The following is a 12,688-nucleotide window of genomic DNA, read 5'->3' on the forward strand; positions in this document are numbered from 1 at the left end:
CGAAACCTGGTTTTCGCTACGCATCCCTCCGAGAAAGCTTTCCTGGTGCCCTCCGGGTAAACAAGGATTGAGTAAACTCGAAAACTCACAAACTCAAGGCAGAAGCGCTTACTTTCTGGAATGCTTCCAGTGAAGGGCCGCCCGGAGGAGGGCCCGCCACCTCACAGCGCCCGCCCGCCCGTCGAGCCCTGCGCGTTCCTCCTGGACCTGAGCTCGGTCCAACGGGTCCCTGTAGCCGCGGGTCGGGTCGGGCCGGGTCGAGCCAGGCGCGCACCCGCCTTTCCCACACGGCGGAGGCGCCGCGGGACCGCTCCGAGCCCGCCTGAGGGGAGCCTGTGCCGGGCGCGCGGGCCGGGCGGCACCGGCGCCCCCCAGCTCAGCGGCGCCGCGAGGGACGCGGCGCGCCCGCCCCGGGCCCGCCGGCCATGGAGCCGCCGCCGGCCGCCGCTCGCCAGGTACCGGCCGGACAGCGGGGACGGGCGAGGCGTGGGACTCTGCGCGGCTCAGCGAGCCCGCCAGCACCCGTCGGACTTTTCTCTGCGCTCCGCGGCCCGTGGGGCGGGGATGGGTGTGAGCGGCACCGCGGCCGGTTGCGGCGGCTTAGGGCGACCGGCCGCTGGAACGTGCCCGCTCCGCGGTCGAGCGGGCGGCAGCGATGGGCTCTTGATCGCTGTTGAGTTGCCCCCGAATTCGTAGGAGTCATAGGCACCACGCAGGGGGGAAAATGCGGTCTCGGGGGCCGCACCCTTGCGAGGCAGGGGCAGGGCGTCTGCTCGGCACGGCTGAAATTCGGTGTCGCGTGAGGAGCGGAGCGTGAGCGCCCCGTCTCCAGCCGTGCCCCATCATCTCCTGCTGTGCCCGCTGCTGTCGCTGCCGTAGCGGGTGGCTTTGGCTGTCCCGTGGCTCGCAGGGGGTCCCAGGGAGGACCTTGAGAGAGGCAGACGCTTCCCGTTCACCTCTCCCGCAGCCTCCTGCGTTGCACAGGTCGCTGGTCGGGCTTCCGGCTGCCATCCCTCCCTGTCTGCGGGCCAGGGGCACCCTCGGGAGCGCTGCTCTTCACAGAGGAGCCTGTGTGACCTGTGTCACAACTTTTTGCTGCCCTTTCTTTTTGCCCATTTAAATGTGCCCCTTCCAACGGGGGAAAGGGACCAGGGCTTAGCAATGCACATTGTGTTCATTTCTTGTCACAGCTGAAGAGAGGAAATCGAACTGTTCTATTCAGTGCAATTTCACCTGTACTGTGCTGTTACCAGAGAGCATTAAAATTTCGTTAGAGAATGATAGTGATGCTCCTGCTGCTGAAATCAGTTGTGACATAAAAAAGTAGCAAAAATCTAGATAAGAAACAACTGAGGGAGAATGTTACTTACGAAACTGTGTGATATGAGGAAGATAGAAAACAGTGATTAGTTTGTCTGTGATGACGTGGGGACACCAAGTGAAAATACTGAATGGTAGATTAGCAACAAATTAAAATACGTGTCTCTTCCTATGATGCGTAATTAAAACATGGCATTCTACACGATATTGTAGACGCTAAAACTTATGCTTGGTTTCAAAAAAGGGAAAAATCAAGAAGCAGTCCATTAAGTGTGATGCACCAAGAAAACAACCAGTTTGGGAAGTCCAAAATACGCAAACTGAGGGAAGATGGGACAGGAAAGTTATTTGCTAACTAGCTATCTCCTATATTCTTCCAATGCCTCAATTCCTATGCCTGTTCCCTAGGCACCTTCCATGGTCATCACTCTGAAATGGGATACCATGCTATACTGGCCTTTGATCTGAGGCAGTATTACCCTTCCTATGTTAGTGCTGCTTAAGGATTAAAGTTTCCACTTAAATATGTAGCCCTACTAGAGGCAGGCAATCTTATGCTAGTCAGTTGATGCATCTATCTACAGATGACTTAGATTTTTCAGTAATTCTTTTTTTCCCCAGGAATATTAGTGACAAGCATCTGAGTTTGTACTACCTGTTATGTATGTTAAATAGGCTTCTGCATCCATTAATAGTGGTTTTACCTTCATATTTAGTACACAGAACACAGGCAGGCATTTTCTTCATTAAATGGATGTTCCTCTTTTGAATTTCACAACTTCAGTTAAAATACGGTCTTTCTCATGAATAATTCTAAAATGTTCTCTGACAGCACAGTGGTGGTCTAAGGAGAGGGTTACTGCATGTTTATTAAAAATTCTTTTATGAAGATAAAAACTTTAATTTTTGAAGCTACTGGCTACATATTGTACTTAGAACTTTGGTTCTTTCCCTCAGAAACTTTCTGGGACTAGCTGATCTTACAGCGTCATTAACTATTCATAATTAACTAAACCATTGAATGGTACAGAAATATTTAAAATACTGGATAAGAACTTGGATTAAAGTTAAGATGTTGGATTAGATGTTAAGATGTTGACATGCTTCACTAGTAAGTCTTGAAATTAATTTCATTTCCCTGATTCAGGAACTATTTTTACTGACCAATTGTACTAGCCAAAATATTTTCAAAAATACTTTAATCACATTTCTAGCTTTGAAATGTGACTAAGAATGTCTTTGTCTAGCACCCTACCTCTGAGTTTATATACATTTTTTCCTTCCACTTATTATTTTTCCGAGAATTATGGAAGATTATGAGTCAGATTTATACAGGAATTAGATGCTTAATACCCCTTTGATTTCTCACTAAAAAATGGGATTTATTTATCAAAATACCTCTACAAATCTGAGTTAATGACATTTTTTAAAAAAATCTTTAATAGACTGTGCAAAATCCTTGTTCTCACCTATTTTTCTCATGTATAATATTTTTCTTGTCTTCATGAAATAGGTAGAAGCAGATGACCAAATAGCCCTCCTTAGTAAGCCCAGGAATAAAGGAGGAAACAGTGATCTGGCATCAGCTGGATTTAACATTATTAATTCAATCATAGGATCAGGCATTATAGGTAAGTCTACTTTTCTTCACTATTCTGTATTCAGCCTTGTTTATTCACGTGTGACTATCCAGCTTGGAGAATAACACTGACTCCTCACTTTCGGGTGCTGTTTTTAAAGATTTTTTCTGTATTTATTTGCTTACTGTGCGAAAATGCAGAGGTGTCAGTTGAGACCACACCTCAGTGATAAATACCCCAGTGTCTCTTGGCCATAATGATCAGAGAGGTTGGTCAGGTGCTGACTGAATTTCATAGTTAAGCAGCAGCACTTTGTCCAGTGAAAATTATCTTTTTGAGGTTATCTTTTTAAGCATGCTGGTCCAATTTGGGAGATTACTAGCATTACTAGATTTTTTTTTTAAATCTGAATTTTTCTTTATTTTGATTCTCATAAATAAATATTTGGAAAGAATCTTCTAGAATCTCTCCTTTTCTGCTTTGCAGGATTGCCATATTCGATGAAGGAAGCTGGTTTTCCTCTAGGAGTACTGCTTTTGTTTGTGGTTGCCTATATCACAGGTACTCTTAAAGCAGTTCCTGTTGTAAAGATAAAATTAGTCCTGCAACATTTTAGCTGATCCTGAGCTTAATGATACCTTAAACAAGTATATTTATGACAATAAAAATGACTAATCTTTTCCTTACCTCACTAATCCCTTGAGCCGATTAGTAAAAGTAGAGAATTACACTACAACATATGAAGCTGCTTTTTGACTGCATTTATTTTTATAAAGCCTTAGTTTCCTAGTGGAGGTAACATTTGCAAGAATTTCTTATTTGTGCCCTCATAATCACCTGTTTGAGTTCACTGTTTTTATCCTAATTAGGAGACCGAATCTTGAGTGGGTTGTATATGACTTCTAAAAAATATACTGCAGAAAGAAAACCTTTGATTGTACTATGATTTTGATTATTTTTCTTCCAAGATGAGCCTATAGCTCCTGGGTTTGGTGGGTTGAAAGACTTAGTGAGATTTCTCATCCCTGCTCGTCCTAGTGCCACTGCTTTTCTTACAGACATTTTTTTTTTGAGTAGTGAAAAGGTGAAAAGTAATCAACCACAAGTTGGTTTATATTGTCTTTAACAGTAATTTTATATTTTAACAGATTATTCCATTATATTACTGATCAAAGGAGGAAATCTGTCCAGTACCAAAAGCTATCAAGAGCTGGTCAAAAAAACTTATGGTCTTGTGGGTTATCTAATCCTTTCAACTCTCCAGTTTTTATATCCATTTATTGGTAAGATCATATAAAATATAAATGTTTCCATTTTATAGGTAACAAACTTTTTCACATTACTTCATTGTTTCACTGGTTAAATATTAAGAAGTATATAAAGAATGTACTGTAAATGCTTCTTTGTTATTTAAAAAAATATTTAAATTTACATTGTGGGTTCTGAAGAATGACTGAGGAGTAGTTCAATGAATTGGAGGATCAGAATAATAGAAATGAACTGAAATGTAATAGCAGAGAAATCCATGATAGCACATACAAAGTTTAATGACAAAAGTAGCTAGAAAAAATATCAAAGGATATTCTGTTCTAGAATGAGTAGTAGAGCACGAAGTTGATGTGTCTGAAAGAAAAGGAAGACACGAATTTAGGAGTATACTGAATTAGTATTTTTTCAGAGGTGCACTATTATTGTAATCAGGGAAGACACTGTTTAGATCTTGCTTAAATATTATGCGCTGTCATTGCTTTTCAAAAGCATTAGTTCAGCCTCATACCCAACGAGCTACTAAGAAATTGGGCAGTCAAGACCCCTTTGAAGAAGAAATAGTAAAAGAACAAACAGGTGTAATCTGGACAGGACTTTATTAGACCAGAAGTTTGAAATAAAGTTATATTCAGAATCTGTCCCCTGCTGTAGCAACGAAATTAAATCAAATCTTAAATAATCTTGATATTTTCACACATGGGGCTGCAAGAGGTGGTGACTTCAGATATCAAGAGTCTGGACTTGGTGATCAGAGTCACAAATCAAAATTCCTATTTTGGGTCTGGCTACAGGTAGCTGCGATTTTTAAGGGCATCAAGTTACTGCAGGCAACAATGTTACACATATAATTATACTCCTTTGTAAATCAACTACTCCATAGAAAATACAAAAAAGAATTGTGAAGGTCACAATTCTTACCATAGAACTATGGTTATGCTCTTGTATGTGTTTGAATTAATTTATATAAGTAGCGTTAATGACTTACAGTTTCACAACACTGAATATTTATGTGTTAGTTAAGGTCAATACCTAAATGTAAGCTGTCTAAATGTCAAAGATAGCAAGAGTGTATAAATATATTTTATGTGTATGCATACACGTGTACAAATTTACACACTTTTAGTGTAGCATTAAATAAGAATGAAATGAATGTTAAGACCACAGCACTTATTAATGAAAGGGAGGAATCGAAGTCCATATCTGATATCCTAATCTATTTTCTCCTGCTTTCTTCTGGTTTAAAGATTTTGCTAGCTTTTTGCATGAGTTAGAAAGTCCTTTGCATTTAATTGCAGGACTGATTGTTAGACTAACACAGGAGCTTTACTAAATAGAAACAAGCATTTGAAAATAAACTGACAAAGAATTGCGATTTGAAACAAACCTTTTCAGAAAGCCTTCTTTATCTTCTGAAGTGAGTTCATATGGCCACTCAGCACAATGGCCTTGCTTATCAGGCTGCATTATTGCTTAGGTTGTACCTGTTTAAAAAAAAAAAAAATCAAATATTTTGGATATGACTTGTACTAACAAAAAAATTATTTTCTTTAAGCCATGATCAGTTACAACATAATAACAGGAGACACTTTAACTAAAGTTTTTCAGCGAATTCCTGGAGGTAAGATGCATTTAAAAAATTCAGAATGGGGGATTATGTATTGGATAGAAATGTAGCATAAATATTTTGGAATTGCCTGTAACTTTGCTTCTAAATTACTCTTAGAAACTTGAAGCATATATCTATGAGTGGGGTTTATTGAGTTTGTTTTTTTTTCAATAAGCCTTTCCCAAATAAAAACTATGAATCCTAGTCCTTGGCTATCAGTGGACTCAGTGTCAGTGAACAGACTACATGCTTCTGTGAAATACTCAGCAAATCGAAGTGAGTCTTCCACAGCTGTGTATTTACAAGATTGGGTTTTGTAATGTTTTTAGATATTTCCCATAATAATAATAATTTAAATAGTGAAACTGTACTTCATCTAGTGAATAATTCTGGATGAGTTGCAAATAATATAATGAATGTAATGCTTTTTAACTCATGCCCTTGTTTCCCTTCCTGTGCTCTAAGTTTTCACAGCAGCATCAGTGGAGCAATTTGCATACGTGTTTGGTATCTACTTTAGCACAAAACCAGCTAAGTTAAAACATTCTTCACTGGGAAATTAAACTGAGAGAGAATATGTTCTGTAATGAAGTGGAAATGCATATTTGTATGAACTGTTTCATTTCCACAGGAGAACTGTAATTTTCAGCATGTGAACCCTGAAAGGTGTGGATGTAGTTTTAATTGTCACACTCTTTTTTTTCTGTGTATACCTGATCAAATTGATAGTGACAGTGAATATCTAATAGTTTTTTTATGACGTGACTTCTGTAATAGGGGGAATCCCCAGCATAGCAACTCTTCTTACCTGTCCAGTAGAATACTGCCTGGAAAGAGGTCGGAAAGCATTATAATCTCCCAAAGAAAGGAGGGAACAGAACACAGATTTTTTTCCGTGTCAATTGCCAGTCACTTTCCAGCCATAATTACTCATCAAGTATTCATTCAAGCCAATGATTTATGGTAGCCTGACTGAAACTCAAGAGATGTTTTATTTTAAGTTGTTGTTGGCTTGAACAAACCCACCAGTTACACAAACGAATCCCACTGATTGCATGGAATAGTCTAACATTATTGTTGCCTTCACATGGTAATCTACTTTGCGAGTGGAAGCTGGCTGATGGCAAGAAAGGAGGTGCTCAAAAGAAACCTCGAAATTAACTTATTTTAGGCCATTTCTTAGAGAACAATGCTGTCCTACACAGCACAGTAATTGATGTCAACCCAGAGTGTCAAGAAATTCTCAAGACTAAATGGCAGAAAGAAGTAGTAGAAATTTTTATTTGCAGTCTCCCAGCATTGACCCAGACATGATGGAAGACATTAATACCAATTTATATGTAGGAATCCAGACTTTGCAGTTTTGGTTTCATATATTTCATATGTTACACATTTGGTTTGAATTTGCAGAATTCTTGTGTTTATGCCCATGCTGTGCATGGCTTTCTCAGTGTTAGTTAATGCCTAGTTTTCAGTGTTACTTAGCCTGAGTAAAGGGAATAAAATCTTTATCACCAACAGTTTGGTACTTCTAACCTTTCAAATGTAGCTAATCTTTTCCTCAAGTTAGTCTCTTAAAGAAATAAATTATTTTCTTTTTTGCTTTAGTTGGGCTGGACGTGCTTACCGACCGTCACTTCATAATTCTTCTTACCACCATCATCTTTACCTTACCTATATCTTTATATCGAGACATAGCAAAATTGGGAAAGGTAAATCATAACAGCAATTCATTTTTGGTTTATTGTTCTGTATGCCATTAGAAAATAAGTGGCAGTCATAACTTCACATAAATAATTACCAAATGCATTATGCTGCTAAAAGGACAACCTTTCAGCAGCTTACTGACTGAAATCATGTTTTTAACTTTACAGATATCTCTTCTTTCTTTGATTCTAACCATTGTCATCCTGATTATTGTGATGGTGAGAACAGTAACCTTCAGTCCACAAGTGTGAGTATTCTTACACTTGCCACAAAGTGAATTTTTGATCATATATAATCTGTTATTGCACTATTTCATCTGTCTGCATAGTTGTGGAATGTGCCTGCTTTGGGACAGACAGATAACTGAAAAATCTCTATCAACAGTAATACAAAATGAACAGCTAAATATACTTCGTCCTGTTTTATTTTTTCTTCTATTGGGTATAAGCAAATTTAGAAAAAGTCACAAAGCCCCTAGAGATAAATGGGAAATTATGGGTGATATGACTAACAGCAGGTGAGTCCTGAATTGGCATGGGAGATTGTCATTTGAGATTTTTTTTTTTTTTTGTCCATTATTGTCAGATGGCCTGTATTTACAATCTTCAAATAGCTAGTATCTTAGGAGTATTTCTTTTCCTGATAAGATAAATATAATAATTTCATAATAAAAATATAATACAAATACTGAGAATTTCTTAAAAATAACACAATAATAAAACCTTTATTCTGTTATTTGAGAAAACAACCACATAAGCATGAAAAACTCTTGCAGCACTCATACTCTGCAAGTGGTATTTAACATTGGACACTGGCATGTTCTAGACAATTTAGTACATGTAAGTATGTGTTGTGACAATATTTTTATGATTATATTGCAAGAAAGTGTTATAAACCTATTATTTTTCCTTAATGGCCTAGAAGGGCTGTCTTTTTATATGTGTAGATATATTAATAAAATAAATATATCCGAATGTGCTTTTTTATTTATTGGAACAGATTTATATGGTACTTCTTATGTTTCCCTGAGTATATTTTTCCACCAGGATTGTTTCATCAGTGTTAGGCATAATTGTTCATTTGTATTACTGCTGTGATACATGGGTTAGTTGCAGGGTATTCAGGTTTAATGGTAGGAAGATGCCTAGAATAGCAGTTTCTTAAGTTGTACCAGATGATGTTGTCTATCATCCACTAAATCCCTCTCTCAGAGTGTGGACCTTTCCTCCCCACCATTTCTGAAGCAGCATGTTTTTCACACGGTGTGTTAAAGGGGTATTTAAAAGGTTAATATCAAAATGGCCTGTTAAAAAAGGAAGAAGCTATACATAATAGTTACTGATAACCTTGTTACTATGGTAACATTTCTTCTCCACAGTTGTGATGCACTGAAAAATACGGAATGCATGGTTTTATTTTTTCTTACAATACATGTGGTTGGGTTTTGAGTGATTCTTGAAGTTTTACTTCTTAATTCTTTAGAAACTTCCATTTCTGCCTTTACACTTCTTGTTTTAAAAAATGCATCTAGCAAGTTGATAAACAGTTGGTAAAACTTTTTTTTCCTCACCAACATTCTGTTAATGTCTATTTTTACTACCTTTGCTATTTTTATTTTACAGTTATAGACATATACTTTAATTGTTGAAATTATCTTCTAGAATTTTGTTAGTTGTATAATGGTATGACTATTTTTTTTTGCAATGAAAATAAAGAAAACTGTTATATTTTAATATGGGTGTCATCATATTACAAGTGAAACAAGTGAATTAACACGTTTATTGTGAATCCTTACTAAAATACAAATAGAAGTTGGAGTTCCCAAAGAGATTTTTTAAAATCATCATTATGAAAGCACGGTCCTTGTATCTGTCATATGGGACAAGAATTTGTACAATCCTGGATAAAGGCTTGATGGGGAAAAGAATGTTGAATTCCTACAATTGTTATATGGCAGAAGTGATTATGTGCCTGCCAGTGATGACAGGTGATTGCAGAGAACAAACTAGACAATTCCACAGTTTCCCATTCCAATCCTTAACTAGCCTTTCATTATGAATTCTTCCTAAATGTGTATTACTCCATTTCATATTGGTTGCTTCTTGGCTTAACCACAGGGGGTATGGACAGCAAAATGTTTATGCTTTTTCAAGTGCTTGAAAAACACCTGTAAAAAGCTGTAGTTTGTCACACTTGGGGGAACCTTTCTATGGACTAAACAAGCACAGTTCCTTTAGGGTTTCTCTTTTTTGTCATTTCCTATGCTTCTGATTATGCTCAATGGCTGCCTTAAGTTTTCTGCAAATTAAAGTGAAATCGTGGTGCCCCACCTGCCTGGGATATTCCCTCTGAGGAGCAGGGAAGAAAGACTAACATATCTTAAATACAAAATGTTTTAAGGTCCTTTTCAATTGTATCCCTTGGGGATTGCCACGCCTGTGTTTATGTAACCTAGTTTGATATTCGCCCCTTTGGAAAATAGCATGATGTCATGGATGTGCCTTGAGTTTGTAGTCTAGTAGAAGTACCAAGCATGGGGTACTCTGCAGAACTGTTTGCTAGTGAATTTTCCTTTCTTTGATACTGTTCTCGTGAAGTTTGGGATTGTTTGGGTTTTTGTTCCCCCTGCCATGTCTTTGTGAAGCCTTTTTATCCTCTGCATAACTAGAATTTGTCGTTACAGAACTGAATGTTGCTTTATCAGATGATTTCTCCATTTACCAACATATTCATGATTTTTCTTTTTAATCCCATTTTCTAGCGTGATTGTGTTTACTGCACATTTCATGCTTTCCACTTTCTGCTTTTTGTTCTATCATTCAATTCATTGCTGAATACATTCAAAAATACTGGACTCAGGTCAAGTTCCCCTGTAATCCCATTTGGATATCTTCCCACTTTGATAATTCTTTTCTGAGTAGTAATCAGTTTTCATTTACCTTTAGATTTTTCAAAGTGAATAGTTCTTCCCTTTGAGAGATACAAGATCATTATGTGGAAATGATAAAAAAATTTTTTGCTTAAATGCAATCCATGCTTTAGTTGAAAATTAAATCTGTTATTTGAACAACAAAGCAATAAAGGATATTTTCTGCAATAATCTGAAACTTTCTGCAGTGTTTTAGACCATCAGAGAAACAACAACATTTTTAGTATTTTAAACAGGAATTGCAAGGTTTTGAAGTTGTCTTAGGTTACAATGTAAGATGTAACCAAAAGTATGTATTCTATCACCATCTGTTAAAACCAGGTGGGGCAGCATTCTTTACCTCTTCTGTGACCCATCCCTGATAGCTCCGTCTGGAGAGATATTTTTTCTGTTAATGAGCCATCTAGCCTCGCTGCATGACTCATAAAATTACATCATCCCATTGTGAGATGCTCCGCCCAGGGGGAGGAACCAAGCATTCCTACCTGGATATAATCTGAGGTTTGGAACACCATACTCAGCCCTTACCTACTGGATTCCCAGAGAACGAGAGCTACATAACCACCACTGGACCGTCAGAGGAAGACCAGACCCTTCTGCAGAATCACTGCTTCAACAGAACCATATCTATCTCCTCAAGAGGACTGCAGCCACCATTTAATTGGACTGCTACCACCACCCTGCCCGACAGGGTGTCAGGTTGTATCCTGACTCTGTCAGTGTTTCTGTACTATTGCATTTATTTTTAATTTTCCTATTCAATTATAGTTCTGATTTCAAGTCTCTCACTGGTTTGCTTTCAAACTACTAGTACATCTTTTGGCATCCAGTGTGAGGCAAGTCCTGAGAGAAGTCAGAATTATAATGTTGTATTACAGAAACCACCTATTCACCATGATGCTTACATGGGTCTTGTACCTAGCTCTCTATATTTTTCTGCACATGAGGAACTACCTGCCTGTTGTAATGCTCCTGTTGAGACCAGGCTATGGTATAAAAATTGTTTTATTGGTTTATTATGTCTATTGCATGACAACCTCCAAGGCAATGAACATCATTCAGAATATATACTCAACTTTATTTGCCTGTCCTAGTTTGACCTCCTATGTCTGGGGCCTCCTCAACAATCACACCCAGCCCCTAGGGGTAAGAGTAGAGAATGTTTTTTTCCAGCCTTTCAGACCTGACACAGCAGTTTTTGAAAATACTGAATTCCCTCTGGATGTCAAGGATGGCATAATCTTGTTGTCAGTTCTGTTTTCTTTTTTCTCTATGACCTGCACCATATACACCATGCTTAGAGTCAGAACAATGCTCAGTGTGGCCCTGCATCCTCAGGATGAGAAGAAGAAATGCAGCAAAGCAACAGGCACCACATCTACACAAACTGTCACAGAAAGGAAAAAAACCAAAAGAACCATCAGCGTCTCCACACAAACCGTCCCTGAACCAGAACGGCCTAAGCTGGTAGCAGTTGCCCCCGTCCAGAAGAAGAAATCAAAAAGCAAATCAGTCCGTGTAGTGACTGATGATGAGGCATCTGGACCTTCCCACCCAGCTCCCATCCAGCACAAGAGACAGAGCTGGAGATCATCACTCGGTCGCTATCCCTGGGTGAGCTGCGTGACCTGCGGAGGGAATTCACCTGGCAGACGAACGAGTCCATCCTGACCCAGCTGCTCCGCATTTGGGACGCTGCAGCCAATGACACCATTCTGGATGGAAGTGAGGCCAGGCAACTGGAATCTCTGTCCCGGGATGTGGTCATTGACCAGGGGATCGGGAGAACCCAGAAAACTCTCAGCCTCTGGCAGCGACTGCTGGCAAGTGTACGGGACAGATACCTTTGTAAAGAAGACCTCCAGGTGCGCGAAGGAAAATGGAGCACAATGGAACAAGGTATCCGATGCCTGAGGGAATTGGCTGTGCTGGAGATAATTTTTGCAGAAGATGAGAGATTCCCTAAGAGCCCAGATGGTGTCCAGTGCACTTTGCAAACCAGAGATGTACTCCCGTTACCTGGCAACGCTGCAATGGAGGGAAGGAGAGGACAAGGTGGGCACCGTTGGTCAATAAGCGAGGTCAATTTATGAGGACACTGTCATTGCCCTGTTACACATCCATGTTTCATCTGTGGAAACAAAGCTGGCTGAGCACATTTGGAGCTTGGAAGAGAAAACTGAAGAGGGCCACCAGAAACTGAGAAAGGAGCTTAAGGAATGAATTTACCACATCTTGCCAGAACCAACAGGAGTCTCTGCCATTAGGAGCAGACGC

At 39.3% G+C, this 12,688-nt stretch overlaps 1 protein-coding gene across 2 annotated transcripts in view; it reads left to right on the plus strand.

Annotated features, from left to right (window-relative positions):
• The first annotated feature begins 422 nt into the window (after positions 1-422).
• Positions 423-12,688, plus strand: part of SLC38A11 (solute carrier family 38 member 11) — a 28,646-nt gene continuing 16,380 nt past the window's right edge. For both annotated transcript variants that reach the window (XM_048310013.1, XM_048310014.1), the window contains exons 1-7: positions 423-455; positions 2,834-2,951; positions 3,387-3,461; positions 4,049-4,183; positions 5,722-5,787; positions 7,384-7,487; positions 7,650-7,729. In XM_048310013.1, the coding sequence (XP_048165970.1) occupies positions 426-455; positions 2,834-2,951; positions 3,387-3,461; positions 4,049-4,183; positions 5,722-5,787; positions 7,384-7,487; positions 7,650-7,729 (608 nt within the window). In that variant the 5' untranslated portion in view covers positions 423-425. The remainder of the gene's footprint in view (positions 456-2,833; positions 2,952-3,386; positions 3,462-4,048; positions 4,184-5,721; positions 5,788-7,383; positions 7,488-7,649; positions 7,730-12,688) is intronic.

The sequence above is a fragment of the Corvus hawaiiensis genome, chromosome 7 (assembly GCF_020740725.1).
Source record: "Corvus hawaiiensis isolate bCorHaw1 chromosome 7, bCorHaw1.pri.cur, whole genome shotgun sequence".
Lineage (NCBI taxonomy): Eukaryota > Metazoa > Chordata > Aves > Passeriformes > Corvidae > Corvus > Corvus hawaiiensis.